The sequence below is a fragment of the Lepus europaeus genome, chromosome 17, assembly GCF_033115175.1.
Source record: "Lepus europaeus isolate LE1 chromosome 17, mLepTim1.pri, whole genome shotgun sequence".
NCBI lineage: Eukaryota > Metazoa > Chordata > Mammalia > Lagomorpha > Leporidae > Lepus > Lepus europaeus.
In genome coordinates this window covers 6712582-6734829 of record NC_084843.1, presented here as the reverse complement: position 1 = coordinate 6734829, position 22248 = coordinate 6712582, and the positions used below count along the sequence as shown (strand labels likewise).

Below are 22248 nucleotides of genomic sequence, written 5' to 3'. Positions count from 1 at the left end.
ACAATGATGTGGTGAACAAGTGCTCGTCTGCACTTGAGAACGGGAGAAGTAGAACACATACAGGCCCTCCTCCTGGGGCTGCCTGACACCAGCAAACTGAGCACAAGACCAGCCAGGGCCTCAGCCCCTTCCCAGAGCCCCTGAAGGGCCCTCAGGGCTCTGTCTGTTCTTTGGAGATGGGGGTATCCAAGCTGATCCAACAGCACTCAGGAACAGTGCCCAGTATGGACTCCCTGGCGTCCACGGGAGCTGAGCACAGCCCCAGCACAGCCATTGGGCTACCCAGGCACTCTGCTTCCCTCCAGGATGCTGGACAACCTGGGGGTAGGGTGGGTACTGGGCTGGGAAGACTGAGAACTGGGCCCCAAGCCCAGCTCTGCCAACATGATCTGGCTTTGTTTCAGGAGAGGTGAGCCCCCAAGTCCTAAAACCTCTCAGGGTGCAGCACAGACATGTGGCATAAACTCCGTGTTGGGCCTGCAGTGGTTCCCCTGGAAGGTAGGCAGAGGGCAGGAGCCACTGTGTTGAGAACAAGATGGCTGTGCTCTAGAGACCACCATTGCAGAACAATAATCTCCCAAGCATATGCCGGTGCAGGTGCACTAAATTCTTCCAGGTAGGAGACCGGCGCTGGGGCATAATAGGTTAAGCATCTGTCTGCAGCGCCGGCATCCCATATGGGTGCTGATTCAAGTCCCGGTTGCTCCACTTCCAGTTCGGCCCTCTGCTATGGCCTGGGAAAGCAGTAGAGGATGGCCCAAGTGCTTGGGCCGCTGCACCTGCATGGGAGACCTGGAGGAAGCTTCTGGCTCCTGGCTTCAGATTGGCCCAGCTCCGACGACTGCAGCCATTTGGGGTGTGAACCAGCAGATTAGAAGTCTCTCTCTCTCTCTCTCCTGTGTGCCCTCTCTCTCTCTCTCCCTGCCTCTGCCTCTCTGTAACTCTGCCTTTCAAATAAATAAATCTTTTAAAAAAATTTCTTCCAGGTATTAACCCAGTCAGCTCTGCTGCTTCTTCCCAATTTTCAGATCCAGAAACTAAGGCCCAGAGAAGGAACGTAACCTACCCCACGACAGGTCACAAGGACTGCGGCCTCCAAGTCAAGGAGGGGGAGGAGGAATGGCCTGCATGGCCTTGAACCAGTCAGCTCCAGCCTGGCCCGGACCCCTCAGACCTACAGGAAGGGTCAGGAACTCCCAGAGGGCTCAGGACCCAAGCCCCCAGCTCTCTGCACACATCACGCTCCCCACTGCACCCTTCCCCAGTGAGGCACAGCCTTCTTCCTCTGCCCCAAACACACATAGCCAGATTCAAGTTCAAATCCCCAGTCAACCTGGCTCAAAGCTGGCCCTGGCTACACACTGCTCCCGCTTCTCTGCAGGCTCTCAGAGCCTTCTGCTTGGTGGCTATCCCTGGTCTCAGAAACATCTCTATACACCCTGCTGGGCACACTCACCTTCGCAGTGCCAGCTCGGGGAGAGGGGCCTCACTCCCAGGGAGCTCCCAGAAGACAGGGCCTGCAACTGGTTGGCTGTGTAGAACCCGGCTCATGCAGTTTGCTCAGGAGATGTGTTGGGACAGCGGCAGGACCAGCCGTCAAAGGTAAGACTGCAAGCATGAAGAAATGGCCACAGCCAGGCAGGCCACAGGGCTCTCTCCTCGGCACCCCCACCAGGAGCCAAACCTTCCCACCCCACCCAGTCTACCACCACCCCGCCCCCTTCCGAGCCAGGTGCCAGCTGGGTGGGCAGCAGGGGAACAGTAACTTCAGAGCGAAGAGCACAGATTGGCGGCAGGATGCTGGGGAAATGGCCGGCTCCCTGTTCCAGAAGGGGAGGCGGCAGATAACAGTGCCAGGGATGGAATGGTCTGTCCCTTGGGATCCCAAACACTGCACCCTGACGCTGTTCCACAGCATGTCCGAGCAGCCACCTCTCGTCCAGCCCTTCCTTAACAAGCAGGCTCACGGGGCCTCCGCAGGGAAGGGCCTCAGTGGGAGAACCAGATCACTTCCATCAAGGCTGACGCCCCTCCTTTCCCTTATCCACACCCCACAGCCTCCCTGCCTTCTTGGGCCCCAAGCTTTAGAGTCTGACAGCTCAGCCCCTGAACTTGGGCCCATGTCTAGATCCTGCACTGTCCCATGAGGAAGCCCCTGACCACTGAAAATGTGGACAGTCCAAACTGAGACCTGCTGCTGGGGCAACACACCCACTAGGTCTCACACTCAGCGCTCAAGAAGAACACAAACTCTCTCATTCACAGCTCAGGTACACTGCTTCTAAGTGGAAACATCAGGTTAAATATAACAAACTACTAAAGTTAATTTCAGCATTTTTGAACTGTGGCTATGGACAACTAAAGATTATCCATGTGCTCACATTCTGCTTCCACTGGAAGGCGCTAACGCGGACCCACGGAGATCCAGCCACCCCCTCTAAGGTGAGGAAGACACGTCTACTTCCTGGGGCTATTTTGGGGAGAAAACACAACAGGTGAGTTTCTTCTGCAGATCGGCTGCCAGCTGCCTTGGCAGTGGTCGCCCATGGCTGTTGTCTCCTCTTCCACCCTGCGATCCAGCACTGGCCTCTGAGCCTCCTCGTGTCCTCTGGGCTGGCCAGGGCTGGGCGCCTGGGTCCCTACACAGGACAGCAATGTACGACGGCTCAGTGAAAAATCTTCCCACAAACTGTGACGTTGCCTCAAGAGCCCAAGTAGCCCAGAAACATCACTGATGACCGCGGTGAGGACCCAACGCCAGAACTGGCGCTCGTGAGGCTGCCGAACCCTCCCTCCACACAGCAGAGAACACTGAGGGCCACTGCGGGTACAGACTTGCCCAGGGCCACCCGGGTGGGCAGAACACTGAAGCCCCACCTGGCCCTCCTGGCCTTGGAGCCCAGAGCCCACCCTCGGGTGTGTGGATTTGCTCATGGTTTCTCAGGTGTGAATCAAACTGAAGAATCCAGGTCTCCACTGAGTGACAACTCACTGCACACCGTTTCCAAGGAGAGCGCCCTTCTCCTGCCAGATGGTTAGTGCTCCACAATCAGTCCACCTCTGCCACACACTCGTCCCCAAAGTCTGCTGTCACCCCTCCTGCCTGGGCTGTTTCTGAGCAGACCTATGCCCCCTGCCCCCCAAAAGGATCTTTCCCACCACTGGCTCACCCGCCTGCTCCCGTTTTCACTTGCCATCAATTCTTGGAAATTTTTAATGTCCAAGAGCATTCAAGATTCAGCCTGTTTAAAGCTGGGTTCTAGGGGCTGGTGCTGTGGCATAGTGGGTAAAAGCCGCCGCCTACCATGCTGTGATCCCATGTGGGCATCGGTTCAAGTCCCAGCTGCTCCACTTCCGACTCAGCTGTCTGCTGTGGCCTGGGAGAACAGTAGAAGATGGCTCAAGTCCTTGGGCCCCTGCACCCATGTGGGAGACCTAGAAAAAGCTCCTGGCTTCTGCCTTCGGACTGGCTCAGCTCCAGCCATTGCAGCCATTTGGAGAGTGAACCAGTGGATGGAAGACCTCCCCTGCCCCCTCTCTGTAGCTCTGCCATTCAAATGAATAAAGAAATCTTTAAAAACAAATCTCGTGGGGCCCAGAGGGGACACAGCCAGAACGTCTGGAGGAGCTGACTCTGGCACTGAGCCCCAGGCAGGGTCTATCCCGACACGGGGATCTGAGATACTGAGACAGACAGGCACGTTACACTGCTTCCGCTCCACACGGGAGGATCCCTACACTCTCCATGAACAGCTGAACATATCTCATCATCTGGGCCATGCAGAAATTGTCACTTCCTGTCCCTTCAACGTATAGCTGTCCTGCCTGGCAATCCAAATCCAGGCACCATCTTACTGCCTTCATGGCACACGGTACCATGGGAAATGCCTGCACCTGCAGGGCACTTGCAAACCACACCCCCACCATACCCCCACTCCCACCACACCCCCACTACCCCCCATACCCTCTGCCGTCAGGCCATGTCCTAACCCTGGGGCCTGGGGACTTCAGGCTGCCAACCTGTCGGAAGTGCTGCTTCTGCCCGGCAGCTGTTTCTCTGGCCACCACCCACTGTTCCCCGTGAGTGCCAGCAAACCCGAAAGGCAGGCTCTCCGTCTCCTGCAGGGCTTGTCCAAGCCAGGGGATTGGCCATACTCTCTCCACACACAGAGCTCTAGTGAGGGGACAGCTGCACCTGCGCCACCACCTCCACCTGTGGCATAAAGAGCCGTGCCTGGGTGTCCACGGACCTTCAATGACACACTGATGTGAGTTCACTGCTGCTGCTCCCAAATCAGCGTCCTGGGGATTGCATCATATTTTGGAACCAACCCTTTCTTACGTTTCTCAAAGGATTAAAAAAGAAAAAAAAAAAAGAGCCACCCTCCCTCCCTCTCTCCCTCCCTCCAGGGAATTATCCAAGAGTTCTACTATGCCTAACTTTCAAAAGAGGCATTGTTAATCTTCTGGCCATAAATAGGCAATTAACACCCACTCTGAGGCATGGGGACCACAGCAAACGGTGTGGCATCTGCTTTCTTTGGTTCTTGACTATGGCTTGAAGCTATCAGAGAGCAAGGTCACACAGGATGGCGGAACCCACAGAAATGTTAGAGAAAAGCAGGCTCTTGTCAACAGGAGAAATTCCACATCACTCAAGTGCTCGGGACAACAGGGGGCCACGGTGCAGATGGTGAAATGGGCCATGATGGCAGCAGCCTGCCTGGTCTCGGGGTAAAGGCACAGACAGGAGGAGGGGCCGGCACCGTGGCTCACCTGGTTAATCCTCCGTCTGCGGTCCCAGCATCCCATATGGGTGCCGGGTTCTAGTTCCGGTTGCTCCTCTTCCAGGCCAGCTCTCTGCTGTGGCCCGGGGAAGGCAGTGGAGGATAGTCCAAATGCTTGGGCCCTGCACCCGCATGGGAGACCAGGAGGAAGCACCTGGTTCCTGGCTTCAGATCAGCACAGTGCCGGCCGTAGCGGCCATTTGGGGAGTGAACCAACGGAAGGAAGACCTTTCTCTCTCTGTCTCTCTCTCACTGTCTATAACTCTACCTGTCAAATAAATTTAAAAAAAAAAAAAAAAAAAAGACAGGAGGAGACATACTCAGCCCTGGGCCCAGCTCTGTCATGCATGTCCATGTCTATGACACCCCCTCTGCTCCAGCCCTCACCTGGGGCTTTCACAGGCCACACAGCACCCTCACTGAGGGCCTGGGGACCTACCAGGGTGATATCCAAATGGTCTGATAAGGGGGGGAGAAAGAAGACAGAGACCAAGACCCTGCCAGGGTCTGTCAAGTGTCCCCTCCCCTGCGTCCTTTGAGGCCCAGCTGGGGATTCCTTGGCTTGACCAGAGATGCAGGCCCCATTCTCTAGAGAACGCTGCTGCAGCTGTTGCAAACACACCAGATGTGGCACAGCTGAAACAAGCCACAGCGTGACGAGCACCAGAGACCGTGGGAGAATCCTGCTGTGGCACTAAGCCACCCCAATGCAGAGTGGACAAGGAGACAGAAACTTCTGCCAGGAAGTCAGAGGCTTGCAAACTGAGGGCAGACAGGCAGGGTAAGAAACCAAGCAGCCAGCGTGAGAGGAGAGCCTGGGCTGCCAGACCCAAGACCTGGGCAGATGGTCCCTTGGGTGCTTGCAGCATACAATGAGCCCTGGGCATCCGTTAACTCCATTTCCACTGAGATGAGACCAAGAAGAAATAGTCAAAGAGAGAGCTGCCCGTTAGGCAGCCAGGAGGACCTACTTGTTTAGGAAGCCCTAAACAGGAAAGCTGAGAGGAAGTTACCTTCTTGGGAGGGAGGATGGTTGAACCTCTGCACAGTGAGGTCTATGATTAAGGTGAGCTGGGATTAATCCATGAATGAGTCCTATTGGTTCCACCTCCAGAATGTTTTTGAACCCCTAACATGGATCACCGTGTGCACTGCCCACCCCTGCTTGCTGGCTCCTAAGCAGCCTCCCTGCCTCTTCCATCCATGCTGCTCACCGCAGCCCACGGGAACTTTTTGGGGGACGTCATGCTCTCTGGCTTCGAAGCCACGAACAATCCCACGCTGGAGCCCATGTGGAAGGCCTGCACCTCTCCAGGGCCTCCCTGGAAGGCTCCCTGTGCTCAGGCCCTGCCTGGGCTCTTCCTGGTCCCTTCCAGACCCTGCACGTGCACTTCTGCTTAGGGTGCTGCCCTCTTCCCAGGGCCGACTCCTGCTCATTCTTCAGACTCAACAGAAAGGCAGCTTCTCAGAGGCTGCGCTGCCTCTCCAATTGCCCCATCTTGCTCCCTTCACAGCAGTGATTCCAAACCTCTCGAAATACTCCTGAAGCCAGACCTCCTCCGGCCGAGCATGAGGGACAAGAGGTGCCAGAACACACAGCACTGGGACAGGGGAGAAAGAGCCACACCAGATTCCTGGTCACTCACTCTGCTGCCAAACATATGACCTAGGATATCAAACACGGACAGGAAGTGGCCCGGAAAGGCCCAGCCCCAAGCACCAGAACAGCTGTCCCGGACAGCTCTGGGTAGCCATGGATCCAGCTCAGCACACGTAAAGCCCAGCCCTCTGCTGGAACCTGGAAGGTTCATCAGCAGGCAAGGATGCACCTGCCCTGCCAGGCACAGCGGTTCAGGGGCGGACTTCCTGGGAAGGGCAGAGCTGGGCTGCTGAGTCCCTTCCCAAGTGAGGCCTTTGGGAATCCAGGCTGAGCCGCCTTCCTCCCGACTGGGGGGGGGCCCACTCTCACTTCTGTGTCTCTCCAAGGTGAGTCTGTGGGGCTCACTGAGCCCAGCAAGAGCCCAGCTCTGCAGTCCCTAACCTCTCGACCTGCCAAGTTCAGGCCCAAGCACAGGGCCTCCCTGGGACAAGGCCCAGGAAGATGCAGGGTCCTGCTTCCCAGGCCACTCTGGCATCCACCAGCAGAAACCCAAAGCCCCGCAAGAGGGGCAGCGGGCTCACAGTCCCAGCACGGCTGTGACACACAGAGCCAGGTCACAAACCCGAGGCTTCTGACTCCAGGTGCAGGGCTGTTCCAGTGGCAGGCCTTGGTCACCCTCACAGCACGGGAGGCATCTACCTGGTGGCAGCAGGCAAAACCCTGGCCAACCTCCAAGCTAGGGAGATCCGGGCTCAAACCCCAGCGCTGCCACTCCGTGGTCCAGCTGGAACCCTGAGAGGAGCCACACCAGGCTCGGGGCCATGAGGCTTCTGCAGGGGAACGGGAACCGGCCAAGAGCCCCAGAGCTGCAGAGCCCAGGGCTTCTCAAAGTGGGGACCTCTTGATTCTGATGAATCACAGCTCCTCCTCTTGACCCATTTCTGTCCTTCTTCCTAAAATAAGACTCCCAAAATGGCAGCTGGCTTTGACTGAGACCTGTCCCAGGCAAGCGTGGTCCTGAGCTACAAGTGCTTCACAGGATGAAATCACTTAATCTAACAGGAGAGGGTACTGCTCCCCGACCTCAGGGTGCAGGGGGTGCCCCGGGTGCTAAGGAGGAAGGAAGGTGCCAGGTTGGGAGGTGCCCATGCTAGGCAGGGCTCTAGCAGGAGGCTTGCTCTCCCACCCTCCCCCCATCTCCTCATGGTCTTGGCCCACGCTCTCTGCTTCGGCAACTGGGAATGACAAGGGGGCAGGAGGATGCTAAACCCTCCTCTATGGGTCCTTAGGGTTGAGTGGATCAGAGGCCCACAGGCCTGCCCTACGCTGGCTTCTCCAAAGCAAGAGGAGACATCCTCAGAGCCACTGATGTTTCACCAGGGAAGTCTCCCCGCCCCTCTCGCCGCCATGCCAGCACCAGAGCAAGGCCTGGCAAACCCGCGATACTCCAAGCACGTCCAGGAAGCCAGAGGGTCACACGATTTGGGAAAAACCCCCCGCCCCAAGAGGCCTGGGCACCCCCAGGGTCTCATGGCCTCGGAACGGCTCTCAACTGAAGTCCGGAAAACCACCGCGTGGCACTCGAAGCTGCCTCCCTGGCACACACAGCTGGACTCCTTCTACTTTTCTCTTCCCCCGGAGATCAAAGTCATCGTGTCAACAATCACCCAGATCTGAGTGACCTTAAGTGGGCTGCTTATGCAACCTCAGGGCGGTGACTGGGGATGGCAAGGAGCCACCCAAAGTATGGGAACCCCCATCAGGGCTCCTCTGAAGGAAACAAGCAAGGAGAAAGCTGAAACGGGCTTCCTGGTGCCCGGATCCCAGCCTGCTCCACAGGCCCACCAACAGACAGGGCCGCCCGAGGGCAGCTGCTGCGGGAGTGCCAGAGGAGGGGCGGCAGGCCTGGGCTTTCTTTGTGCTTCTAAGCTGTGTTCACTGAGAGCCATGGCCGGACCACACCCCTAAAAAACAGAGCTGCTCTTCCCACCTTCAGATCTGGACAACTACAGGGCACACAGCGTGAAAGTGGCAGGATGGGGACAGAACCCGGATCTGCCTGATGCCAAAGCTGCTACTACTTACTACCACACTCTCCAAGTCCATGAGCGCCGGGTATCTGGAAAGGCCAGCTGGGCCGCCCCCACCCACAACAAGGCCTGGCAGCAGCCACATTGAACCTGAGGCCAGGAAGCCTGGCTTCGCACCTTCCAGGGCTGCTAACTAGCCACATGGCTTCAGGCAATCAGCAGACTTCTCCCCAGACCACAGAGGCCTCACACGCCAGCGAGGGGCTGGACCAGAACAGAGATGGCGGACAACTTCAACCCCCCACCAACAGCAGCAGCTGCCGAGACTGCTACAGCGACGATGACCTCCTGAGTTCGCCGGAGAGGACTGCCATAAATCATCAACGATGCCTGTCAAGGCTGTCGGGCCCCCGAGCTGCCACCCCGCAGCACCCATAAACTCTGACAGTCCAGGCCCTGAAGACGTGCTCTGTTCACGCCTGTCCTGATGATTTCCCAGTCAAAAGCAACCACAGATGCTCTCTGATGCAGGATGGGTTTATGCCCTGATAAACCACAAGTGGAGAACGCGCTAAACGCACTAACTCACCGTACATCCTAGCTTAGTAGTGCTCTGTAGCACGTCAGCTGAACCCTGTGATGCAGGCTGCCTGGGAGCCATCAGCCCAGGAAAAGATCCACATTCAGACGCCCAGTGCAGCTTCTCGGGAACACACACGGATTTCTCACCATCACACAGCTGGGGGCCACTGCACTCCCCTATGACCACAGAGGTTTTGGCCGTCACTCCTACTCAGCATTTCTTTCGAGGGTTTCCTGTGCCTACCCCCTCGGCAGATCTTCACATCTGTCTGCATTCACACTGTGAAGGGTGACCCCCCTGGAAGCCCCCCACCCCCACCCCATCAGCACAGCTCTCCACCATGGCAGAAGACCTGCACAGTTAAAGTGGCTGGCCACTGGCAGGGCGGACGGGAGATAGCCAAAAAGGCTCAAGCGATTTGGCCAAGGGAGTACACAGCTGGCCCGCAGCTGTTGAGGCTGCCTGGACAAGAAGGTTGGGCAGCAGTGGTGTGAAGGGCCCCCCACAGTGACTCAGGGCCACTGTCCCTTGGTAATGACACAGAGCAGAGAGCAGGAGGCTGGCCAGAGGGGTCACCCTGCCCAGCCTAACTCCGGTTATGGCCCTCAGCCCGCACAGCCCCTGCAGCCCAAGCTGAGCCTGGTCCCCTGGGCTCATCCGTGGGACCAGGGCACACAGGGCTTCCCAAGGATATGATGGCATGCTATTATCTACCTCCTGCTCCCCCTCACCCCCCCCCCCCCGGCTGCCCCTGGCCAGCTTTCACAGCCCTCAGACATCTGCTAACACAACAGAGGCTGCCTGTTCTGGGGCCTCCTCGTGCGTGGGCAGCTGCACTCAATCAAACCTCTGTCTTAGCATCCCAAACCCTCCCTGCAAGGCCTTGCTTCTGTTTGAAGCGCTGTGGAAAATAGAATCTTGAAATAAAAAAATACAACAAGGCCTGTGACACCCAGGGGCAAGGCACTCACGGTGATCTTGTTCATTGTTGCTTTCCCTGGAATCCCTGCTCACACCCATGTGATCCATGTCTAAATAGCCATGCACAGCGCGAGCCTTGCTGGGAACCAACCAACGCGCGGGGGTCAAGCTAGATCTCAAAAGAGCAGTAACTCACAACACCAGCACAGTCCTGCTGATAGACAGCTCATCCACATGGGTCGGTCCTGCCTTGATGGACACACCGTCAATCTGCAAAAAAGGAGCCTTTACATCCTACACGGGGCCAAAGGGGCCTCCAGAGATGGCGTGGGGGTCGCCGGGACCTCCATGATCCTGTGAAGGATCAGAGCACACAGACTCTCTGGCTGCCTCGGCAGCTTGTTCTGAGGGACCACGTGGCTATAATCAGAGCAGCCATTTCTGAACTTGGCTCTTGCACCATTTCCATCTCCAGATGGCCAGGTCACCTGCAGCCACATGTAGTGGCCCTGCTCACAATCCTGGCATCAGGGTTTTAAGAAAACAGAAGCAAAGACAATTGGAAGGCCATTTCCACAACCCTGCCACTATATCTCATCCTCACTGCCCAAAGAGACAAGAACCATGGCTGCTGGCTACTTGGGCAGCTGGGCCCCAGGCATGTGGCTGGGAAGGGTGGGGCAGCTGGTGGGCACCCAGGACATATCCACCCTCATTTCAAGGGCAAGAGACACGAAACTAGAATGGTCACATAGGGCCAACCTCCTCTGACAGGGCCAAGTCCAACTCTGCCACCACTTTATAACCCTTGGATCTGAACACGGAGTTCACTGTAGGCCAAGCCGTGGTGCAGGGCAGGCTGACAGCCAGCCAGGCCTCCTTCTATCTGTAAAAGAAGAAAGATGAGGCAAGAAGATGACAAACAAGGAGGAAATGGCAAAGACAGAAAAGGGAGAACAGGAAGGAGAGGGAAAGGTGGGCAAACCAAGAGAACAGGGAGTTCTTACAACACACTGGATGTGCCCCAGGGCATCCACCCACCTGCAGCTCCAGCTCTGCCTCTGGAGTCGCCCACGGGAGCCCACAGCCTCCCTCAAGTCCTGCTACTGGGGTGACGACCCTAGTGTTCTCAGGCAGCACTCTGCGTGCCTGCCAGGGTGCTGGGCAGGGAGTGTGTGTGCAGAGATGTGGGGGCACACACACATACACAAGCACACAGCTAAAGACGATGCACACAGACATATGCACATGCATACAACCACACACACACACAGGTTACTTCCTGTAGTCCTCCCACAATCCACGTTGGTGGTGGCAGCGCTGGAGTTGCTGGACAAAGATGCTTAGCCATCTGCCCAGGGTTGCCCGTTCCCTACCCCTGCTTCTGAACACCTTCTGGCTTGCCAAGTTTCCCTTCCAGTGGATCCAAACTTTAACACCAGGTGGGCCCAAGGACCAACAGGGCCCCCCTTTCCTCAGGAGGGAGTAAACATACCCGAGGTCACATTGCCTCTAGCACAGGGCACTTGGTTCTGCTGCCCCCAAGGGCGATGTAAACAAGGCAGGGCCTTGCCCTCAGTGCTCCCTGACCCACTGTCAGACTCTGGGCTCTCTCCCTGGCCCGCTTCTTGCCGGCTGCAGGCTGTAGGGATTCTGCCTGCTATGTCCCTCTGGGTCCCGGCTCCAGTCAGTACCTCCAGGGGAGCCGATCTTACCAGAACACCCAGCTGCTCCAGAGGTCTAACCGTAAAGTCAATTTGCAATTTCATTTTTTTTTTTTAAGATTGATTTCTTTATTTGAAAGTCAGACTTAGAGAGAGAACACACAATATAGAGAGAGAAAGAGAGAGAGATCCTCCATCCACTGGTTCACTCCCCAAGTAGCCGCAATGGCCAGGGCTGAGCCAGGCCAAAGCCAGGAGCTTCCTCTGGGTCTCCTATAAAGGTGGCAGAGACTTTTCCCAGGCCATTAGCAGGGAGCTGGATCAGAAGCAGAGCACCAGGGACACGAACCAGCATCCATATGGGATGCAGGAGTTTTACCGGCTATGCCACAACCCTGCCCCCACTCTGCACTTTAATCTGAGGTTTCCTCCTCAATTCCCAGGAGCCATGCGTAAAGGGTTCCTTTACTAGGTTGCTCAGTGGAGATCCCTGTCCCAAAAGCAAATGTCTGAACCACAATCACAAGACCAGTGAAAGGGAGCCTACCACCCAGACTATGGAAACACGGGCCAGCATCAGCCTCTCGGCGCAAGCCTGTCCCTCCACTCTGGAAAGCCCTTCCACAAGCCTTTCTCCCATGGGCCAAGCCTGGCCCGCCTCCCAGTGATGCTGTCGGTCCCACCACAGCCACCCCTGGCAATGAGCAAGTCTCTGCACACCAGCAACGTGCCTGGCTCCTCGGGCACGCAGCCCAGGCCACTGCACTACCCCAGGAGGCGTCAAAGGCTCTACAGAGAAGCACGGGGATTGCGTGGGCCTGGTTTCCAGGGCTCCCTGGAAGGGCAAGGCCCATCTCCTGAGTCCATAAATCATTAGCTAGGGAAGCCAAGGCAGGCAGAGCCACAGACGCCCATGGAGAGAGGCCTGGCTGGGCTAGGATGCCTGGTGGGAGATGGCTCAGTGTCTGCAGGCTCCATCCCCAGGGCACAGGTTTCCCCAGGCCTCTCTCTGCCTTCCCTGTGCTTTGTCCTCACCCCGGGCCTTGCCGCCAAGCTAGCGGCCAAGGACAGACAGGCTGCACCAGGGCAGCCCCTCAGGCTCCAGAGTGGCTTCCAGGTCTTGGAGACCTGCCCTGGAGCCCATGAAGCGATCCATACATCTGGGCGGAGCCCCCACCGAGCACCGCATTTTTAAACAGTTTCTACCCAAGTGAGGCCGGGAAATGTCTCCAGTGGTGCCAGTGGTGTTATTCCAACTTGTGGCTAGTAAAATATAATAACACGTGTAAGTTGTTTTTATTACCCCTCTAGCTTATTAGCTAATAAAATAAGCTCAGCATTAAAAATTTAACTGAAGCCGTTTATCGCACCCAGAATCCAGGGCTCTGGGCTTCCTTCAGAAGTCACCCAAATCTGTCCCATTCACATTTTTCTAGAAGAAATGTTCCTCTTGGGGTCCTACAGATGTGTTCGATCTTTGTCCACTGGCAACGCCAGAAACATCCACAATGCAAGGGGGAGAAAAGGACACAACTGCGGCCAGAATGGAAGAAAGGAAAACTGGACAAGGGGGCAGCAGGTCTGCCACACTCCTCAGGCTCCTCCCCAAGGACCACCTACCAGCACAAGAGTGGCAGCGAGCATGTCACCAGCGTGTTCCCCAGCTACCTCAGCTGTCACTCGTGATCTTGAGCCACGACGGCCAAGTATGCCTTAGAATAAAGACTTAAGATACTGCAGATCATGGCTGGGGAGAGAAGGTGAGCTCCATAAGCAGAAACCGCATCTTCTTTGAGAAAACCACTGGGCACTGAAGCAAGGTGGCCATGCTCACCCAAAATGGAACGGAAACAACACGCCTGCCTGCCCTGGGTCTGGCCACAGGCCTGCAGGAGTGAGGCTGACCCCAGGACAGAGAAATGGACGTTTACAAACACAGGACCAGAAAAGATGGTGGTCAGACCACCAAGGGCCCCTTGGATGCCACATTCCACCCAGCACCGCTGCCTGCACCGCTGCCTGCTCTAGAGTCGGTGGCCCCCAGGGCCTCCCAGTGTTAACTCCAAGTTTATCTCATTCAAATCAGTTACCACAAGGCAGGGCTGTGAGACACAAAGGAGAAAGCCCAAGGGACGGGGGCCATGGCAGGAGGTCTGGGCAGCACACAGCAAGGACACCGACAGAGGCAGCACAGGGCACAGCGATCACCATTTCTCGACAGCCGGAATTCCTGACAGTCTAATCAACAGAATAAGCCTTTGCCCTGGTCCTCACTCTCCAAAGTCATCGCCCTGATCTCAAGATCAGCTCAGCCCAAGAGACCCGGGAGCCTGGGGTGTGTGTCTCCTGCGGTGGCTGCAGGGCAGGTTCCCAGGAAGACAGGGCTCCAGCGCAGCTGGGAGGGGATTACCAGTGCTCAGTCACGTGGGCCTGCCCGCAACCCTGCCTCTCACCATCTGTCTGCTCTTGTACCAACAGCACTGCACCTCACAGGAAAAAAGCATTAAACAGAGAGAAACAGACACTTAAAAAGAAAAAAAGAAAAAAAAAAAAAAACTTAAAATAATCTTCCCGTGAATAGGATTTTCAAAACAAGGAAATTAACCCACTCTTGGACGGTGTTTTGAAACCGGCACTGGGCACGTGGCAGGGACAGGCCAGCAGCAGAGGCCCCGATGACCACCAAGCTGCTTCCAGAGGTCCCTGCAGGGGACCAGGCTCTTACCTGGGCCATCTTGGCGAGGTCTAGGGAAGGCCTCTGCTCCTGCACTTCTTCAGGGCGCCGCCTTTTAACACCGACCTTCTTGTCATTAAGGACACACGGCTGGGAGCGGCTGCGCGCCAGGCCGCTGGAGCGTCTGGCCAGCTCCGGCGTTGAGGCAGGTGTGCTGCTGGCTGAGGGTGGGCAATACTCCGCAAAGCAAAACTGCTCGTGCGAGCAGGAGAGGGACCGCTGCAGGTCCAGCCGGCCCCCTCCCCCAGGGTGCAGGTCGGGGCTCCAGGTGTCACCAGCCTGCCCGCAGGGAGCCGAGCCTGGAGCCCCTTGGCAAGGCTGCCCCCCAAAGCGATGGTGGAGTCCCGCCTGGTGGCAGGGCGAGGAGAGCCCGTTGGCCCGGGCAGGAAGGCTGAAGCTGGAGCTCCTCTGCATGGTGCCGACGCCGTTGGAGTAGCGCTGGACACTGCCCCCACTGTAGCATCGTCTCTTTTCCACAGGAGTCCAGACTTTGGACCCCAAGGGCCGCCATGACGTCCGGCAGCTGGACATCTCATCAGAGAAGGACAGTGACCGGCACTGGCGCTTGCTGGGGGGTGCTGAGGGGTTCCCGTTGTGGTCGCTGATGCTGAGGTCTTTGATCAGGCTGGTCACTGCCTCGGGGTGCCACAGTGAACCATCCTGACACTTTTCGGGCAGGCATTCCCAGATGCTGGTGCCCGGCTGGTCAATCTGAAGAGGGCATTTCCTGTCCAGGTCTCGCCACCTGTCATTTTCTGGTTCATAAATGACAAAGAGAAAGCAGGATTTGAGAAGGCTTTTACACCAGCCCCTTTTCCATACCAACACTGGACCCTGTAGCCAGAGAGGCCCTGAAGACCCCTCCAGTCCAACCTCACGGTACACAGGAGAAATCGAGTCTCGGCAGTTGGGGAGGGGGTGGGATCCCAGCGCATGCAGCTCTCAGCAGAGAGGCTCCTGACCTCTCGCCCCACGACCACAGCGCCTCCCAGGGAAACCAGAAGCACTCTCTTTCAGCCAAACTGCACTTTCGTCTCACACATGGGCCCAGGCCAGTACTCAGGGAACTCTATCTGTAAAGCCCCAACTGGGCTCCCTGTCGCTCTCTAGGCAGGACTCCATGCCCCGGCAGGAGACCACGACCAAGGACGACTCCTCCAGGACTTCACAGAGGCCACGGGCTGTGTCCTGCCAGCTCGGTCCGTCCAGTTCCAGCCTGCAAGCACTTGCGGACGACAGAAGCTGGATCTTCTATTGATTTACATCCCCTCCACCAAAACCCTCGCCAACAGCTGCCCATCACAGCACTTTCTCTGTGCTCACTTGATTTCTTGCCGAAACAGGTTATTTAGAGGAAACGGAGGATATTTAAAATAATTAAAATCTCTACGAGCCACTCAAGGGCACAATATAAATCTACATATTCAGCTCTCCATACTCAAATGCAAAAATAAATCAGCCAACCCTGCTCTGAAATGCCGAATCTGCAGCCAGAGCTGTATTTCAACAACGTGAGTGATCATGAGCTGGTGTTTCTACTACGGAATCAGGTGCTGTGCTGGGGATTCAGGGAATTGTGACGTGGTGGTCAGAAAATATGCCATGCTACCAGGAATCAACAAGCTGGCGCTTCCTGTTTCTTCTAATCTCTGAGTATTTACAAACAGCAAGCATGACAGAAGTGACACCGGAACGGCTACTCAGCAGGCATCCGGAGGCACACGGATTCCCACGGCTGTGCGGATCACCACCGAGCAGCCCGAGCCGTGCAGCCCATGCAGGGAGGCTGGAGACGGGCCCACAGCCACACAGTAACACATGACAGGATGCAAATCCAGGCTGCTGTGACCTCTACCCAAGCACTCCTTGCTACACCACAGCACTGAAGGAACCACAGGTGAACCTGAAGTTGCCTGCAGGCCTCAAGGAGTTTATTATGGCTCAGGCAGGATGGGCTTTAGGTTCGAAAACTCATGACTCAGCCCACGGCAGTGCTCTGAGCAGCCAAGGCTACATACAACCTGTTTCCTCCACCAGTGGTCCCTTCTGGAAGGGCACCGAGCGGCGCACCCTGGACTGAGCACCGCAAGCAGCAGCCACGGAATTGGTGCGGTCCACAGGGACGCCAGTGAGCCTCCCACTGAAGTCACAACTCCGAGTCCGGGGGCGAAGGACGCAGGGAGAAACCACCCAGCAGCCGGAACCACTGCAGATGCAGGAGAGAGGGTTTCCATGTGCCCAGGCAGGCCAGCCAGCAACAAAGCAGAGCTGTGGCTCAATATCCACTTCCTCTCCTGGGAACCCCCCAGGCCCTGGCACAGCAAGTCCTCATACCCGCTCTCTCAGCTGGATGTGATAAATTACTTCCAAGTATCCCAACAAGCATCTTTCTGAAAGCTTCCCTCACGTTGTTCAATTACGTCCACGGAAGGCATTCTCTTGCAGTAGTCGCCATTCTTCCTAGACAGCTCCAATACAATATTAGCAGCTGAAAGTCAGCGAACTGAGTAATAAAGTAAAATAAAAGAGATACAAACTAACGTTGCCTGAGTAATGACCATCTATGTTATCCATTCAGAAGACGGAAAGCTACCCTCAGGAAAAACGTGGGTATTTATGTAGGATGCTTAGCAAGACGATACGATGAGGGACAGCAAAACAGTAAACATCATTAACACGTCCTGCGGTGGGGGGCTGGCCAAACAAATCCTCAAGGAACAGCACTGGGCCTGAAAAAGCGGAGTTTCGAGGACTGCGTAATGATGTGGGGAAATGCTAAGACAGGTGCTTAAGCATACAGTACAGCACGGTCCACGAGCTGTGAAGATGAAAAGGAACGACTCAAAATGTGAACAGCTGATTGGCAGGGAGCCATCGATCTGCACATTCTCCTTTTGTTTTTCCACAGTCTCTACATTTTTTCATACTTTAGGGAAAAAAAAATTTGTTCTTGATAATACAGCTACAGAAAGAGAGGGAGAGACAGAGAGAAAGAGAGATCTTCCATCTGCTGGTTCACATTCTAAATGGCTACATCAGCCAGGGCTGGGCCAGGTCAAAGCTAAGAGCCAGGAACTCCATCTGGTCTCCCACATGGGTGGCAGGGGCCCACACACTTGGGCCATCTTCCACTGCTTTCCCAAATGCATTAGCAGGGAGCTGGATCAGAAGTGGAGCAGCCAGGACATGAACCAACAAACATGGGACACTGGCACCGTGGGCAGCAGCTTACCTGCTGCACCACAGCACCAGCCGCTCCAAACTTTCTATGAAGACAAACGTATTAGTTAAGTCATGGAGGGTGTGACCACCTAGCCCACTGGTGCAAAACTCTGGCTCAACTCAGAAAGTGGGCCAGGGCATAAATCCACCCTCATCTCTGGGTTTGCATCTCTGAGTTTTCAGCAGCTATAAAGTAACACTGGCCACCAACTTCTCTTTTGGAACAAGCCACTGAGGTACCAGAGAGGAAATGCATGTGGCAGACTGAGAAAGGAACAGTGGGCCCAGCCACAGGGCAGAGAGGACCCCAAGACGGTGGCACCACGGCTGGAGCTCGAAGAACCAGGGGCATGCTGCAGAGCGTGGCTCCACCAGGTCCCCAGAAACCCAGCCTCAGCGACTGTCACCCGTGACCCACTCTGGTTTCACTGACAGAATTCTCCCTGCATCCAGGGAAAGCAGGGGAAGAATCAGGGGCCGGCTCAACATGAGCCCACCACGTCTCCCCCCGGCAGTGCCCTTCCTGTCCCGGGGCCCGGCCGTGACCTCGGTGCTCCTCCACGGCACCTCCCCAGCCCCCGCTCCTCACTGCCCTCAGAGGACTTTCTGAAGTCCCCGCCCGTCATGGTCCGTCCCCTGGGCCATCACCCGTGGATACAAACATTCCAGCCTGGCCCCAGGCCCACCTGCTCAGGTTTCCCCCAGTAGACCCTACACTAAAGAACAAATCAACCGAGGGCATCAGAGGCCAGACAAGAATCACAGAATCAAAATCCTCCTCCCTGAAAACCCCTGAGCCGTCCCTGAAGTGCCACCTTCCTCATTTTCTACAGACGTGCCGGCGATTCTTCATGAAACGAACGTGTAACACAAGGTCGCAGGTATGCGCATAGGTAAAATCTACACAGAGAGCTGGGGCCAATTCCCTATGGGGTACCAGGGTTGGATGGTGAATTCTGACACACCCGTGTCAGCCGGTTGGGCCTGCTCCATTCTGTTCTACATTTTTATTTGTTTCTTTTCTTTTCTTTTTTTTATTTGAAAGGCAGAGGAGATATTTGAACCGGGCACCCTGATATGGAGGTGGGCATCCCAAGTAGCAGTTAACCACTGTACCAAATGCCTAGCCCCTCACTCACCATTCTGTTCTGAAGAGCAAGCTCCTGTGACCTTACCATGTAAGATTTCTTTGTTGCAGAACTGTCAGTTCTCAACTCAGCACACTGGTTCAACGGGAGCGCAGTGCACCTGCAACAGAACTGCAGCCTCCCCAGACATCCAGTCTGCACCTCTCTGCAAAGGACTGGAAGGTTCTCCTCCCACCCTCATCCTCCTTCCACCAGGAAGAGCTTTTCCTGCACACCTAGCAGCCAGCTCAGCCCTTCTCCACGCGGGCCCTGTGCACCCACGCACACGGGGCAACAGAGCCTTCAGGACCTGCTTGCAGGCAGGCCTCTGCTGCTGCACCCCCAGTTCTGAGCACAACCTCAGCACAGCTCCCCAGGGACCAGCGTGAACTGTGCCACACAGCAGGCCGGGGCGGGCAGAAGAGAAGGTGACAAAATGCAGACCACAGTGACAGAGGAGCTGCGGTGTTCACTCAGCCTGGGTCACCTTCTGTCCTGGGCGACGCAGGTCCAGCCTGGGCTGGGCCTTGAGCTCTCTGGCCCACCCAGGCTCTGGACGGCTGCCTGTGAAGATCTAAGACACTGAATATGCAAAGTGGACCAACGCCAGCCAGGTGGCCACTTGTTCTCTCCGGGCTGATAATGTTTTAATTGTTTCTATCTTTAGATAGAAACATCTCAAGAAGTACAATATATGAAAAGCAAAAACAATCCAGGCTATGTTTAGCCCTTGTTTTTTTTCCCTTCACTCAGGGAACAGAAGGCAATTTGCTGGGTCAGGTCACCAGACAAAAGAAACAGGAATAGAAGCTAATTTTTAATGGCAAGGTGCCCAAGCACGTCACACTGTACAAAGGGCCCCAGCAGGGCTCGGAGAAGAGGACCCTGGGTGCCCCCGCCCCCCCATTCAACATCGCTTCTGCACAAACAACTATAACTCTTTCTGAGGTGACAATGGCGAGAGACACGGGGACTCCACTGAGCAATGGTCACTTGGTGCTGTGGAAAGGGTGTGGCCCTGGGTTCAAACCTCAATTCTTCAAGTAACTTAATCTCCCGGTGCTACTGTGAGCATTAAATGTGGGTCCAGCACAGGCCCTAGATCAGGCCACCATCGCTATGATAACCGACAGGACCGGAAACTCTCTTCCTGGCTCGTCTGCCACCAGGTTCACATCTCTGGGGTCTCAGGCACAAGCACGGGCCCCTGTTCTCTGCACTGGGGCTTCTCCAAGGGTGCTTTCCACGTGAGCTACGGAAGCAGCTGTTTATCAAGTGTGGATTCTCGAGTCGTGTCCCTCACTTGCTTGAACTCTCTGAGGGCAGGACTCTGCGTTCTAACCAACTCTCCAACTTCCTTTCATACAAATGTGCTGAGAACCAGCGCTCTGGACCACAGCCACAAGGGGTCTGTGTTCTTGAAACACGTCCATCAGAACCACAGCACGGCAACCTGGCAGCCACACCCAGGAGGCTGCAGACGACTGACTATTCTCCTCTCTACAGACCTGCATCCATAACATCATCGGAAGCCAGTGTTCTGCTTTTGGTTTCGGTTTGTGCCAATTACAGGAAGTAGAACCACGGAGAAAGATGGCTTCGCCCTTCCAGTCCCTACAGGTCTCTGTTTCCCAGACGAGTGGCGAGCCCTCCTGGCTTCCTCTGCAGCCATGGGCCTTTGCCTGTGGCTCGTGTGCACAGGTTGCAGCCTCCTGCTGTGTCCCTGACAACATGCTGCAGTCTATCAGGTGTGACCCAAAGCTTCGCAGGGGCGCTCCCTCGACACCTGGAGCCCCGCATGGTGTCTACGGTACACAGCCTGAGGGCACAGGCACAGTCACTGCATCCTGCACTGCCCCTTCCACGCCCACCTTCGCCAGTCTGAACTTACACACAGGTGTGCATGGGGGGGGGGGGGGGAGGAGGCGGGCTTTGCCTACAGATGAGACGGTGACCACGCAAACACCCTTGGGCCCAGATGGATGGCAAAGGTCTACTCCAAAGCCAAGGCCCAGTAATAACTAAGCTTGAAGTTTCTGGCTCTGATGACCGAGTCCACAAAGACACAAGGCCTCAAATGCACTGTCACAGGCTCCGGAGTCTTGACCTCTTGACTCGGAGGGCAGAGCTGCTAGGTACACAGACGCCGGAGATCGCAGACAGAGAAGCTCTCGGGAGAATGGAGCATCAACCTTACATGCTCACCTTGCCACTTCTGCCCTTGAACCTGAAGGGACACTCCCAAGCACCCAGACTCCTCAAGAGAAGAGGCTTCCATCTGCTCACAGGAGCTGACAGCCCCGGAATGGCTGTGCTGTTTCTCGGATGCTGCCTCCCAGTGACATGGTCACAGCAGAGGATGATTTCCAGAAAAGGTTCAGGACCTTAAGTACAGACCCAAGATACCGGATTCCTGCAGCTCCCGGCCCCAGTGTTAACAAGCCTGCAGCCACACCACTGCTGCTGTCTGAGGACTTCACACCTGTCGGCCTGTGCCAGCCTCACCCCCACCCTGACAAAAGGACTGGGTAGGGGTAGCTTGGCCCCAGGGCAGCGACGACTCCATGCTGGGTTTGAGGATACGCTCCAGCCCCATCAAGGGGGCACTGCAGAGGACCAGGCGTCCTTCCAAGGGCAGCTCTGCTACATTCATGTCATGAACAAGGAGCAGGTCAATCACCTGAGCTCTGCCACAACAGCGTCATCTGTACCTTGAAGGGACCTTGGAGCCCTGGCCCATGGACCTCCTCTACCTGTGTCCACTCAGGGCTTTGTGAGGAAGATAAGGCTTCGAGACTTTGCCTACCCAGGCCTCAGTCTTTGGTGCTGCCCTCTTGCCCGGGATGGACTGCAAAATGGCAGCTGTGTCTTAGGTTCAGGACGATACAGGGGACCAAAGTCCTCACACAAGGAGCCTAGAGTCAGGGACCAGAATGTGGCAATAATGCTCCACCACAGCCCCCCAGGGAGGCAGAAGGGCTGGCCCACAGGGCTCCTCAAGAAGCCATAGAAGCTGATGAAGACAAAGGAAAGGGTTAAGACCACCAGGGCCCAGGTGGTCTACAGCAGCGCTGTTGTGATTTTTTTTTTTTTAAGATTTATTTGTTTACTTATGTATTTGAAAGGCAAAGAGGAGAGACAGAGAGGAGGGACAGAGACAAAGAGAGAGACCTTAAATCTGCCTAGTTCACTTCCCAAATGGCTCCACCAGCCAGGTCTGAACTAAACCAAAGCCTGGAGCCAAGAACTCCCTCCTCGTCTCTGATGTGGGTGCAGGGACCCAAGTACCTGGGCCATCTTCTGCTGCTTTCCCAGGCCACAGCAGAGCTGGATCAGACGCAAAGTAGCCAGGCCTCGAACCAACACTCCCACGTGGCACAGCCCAGACTTAGATGAGCCTGCAATCCCAAGCCACGCCCCAAACTTGGGCCAGGTTGCCTCCCAACACAACCGTCTTTCAACATGGAAGACATGGCATGCAGAGGGTCCGCAGTAGCCACTCCCTGTCCTCTGGCACCATCCCCACCCCAACTCAGCACAAGCCGGGTGAGAAGACCGCCCAGGAGTTACCTTCTCACTT

The 22248-nt window shown here is 56.1% G+C and overlaps 1 protein-coding gene across 1 annotated transcript in view; it reads right to left on the bottom strand.

The window, feature by feature from the left end:
* Positions 1-22248, bottom strand: part of FAM53B (family with sequence similarity 53 member B) — a 73091-nt gene that overhangs the window by 36492 nt on the left and 14351 nt on the right. The window contains exon 3 of the mRNA XM_062215382.1: positions 14311-15074. Within this exon, the coding sequence (XP_062071366.1) occupies positions 14311-15074 (764 nt within the window). The remainder of the gene's footprint in view (positions 1-14310; positions 15075-22248) is intronic.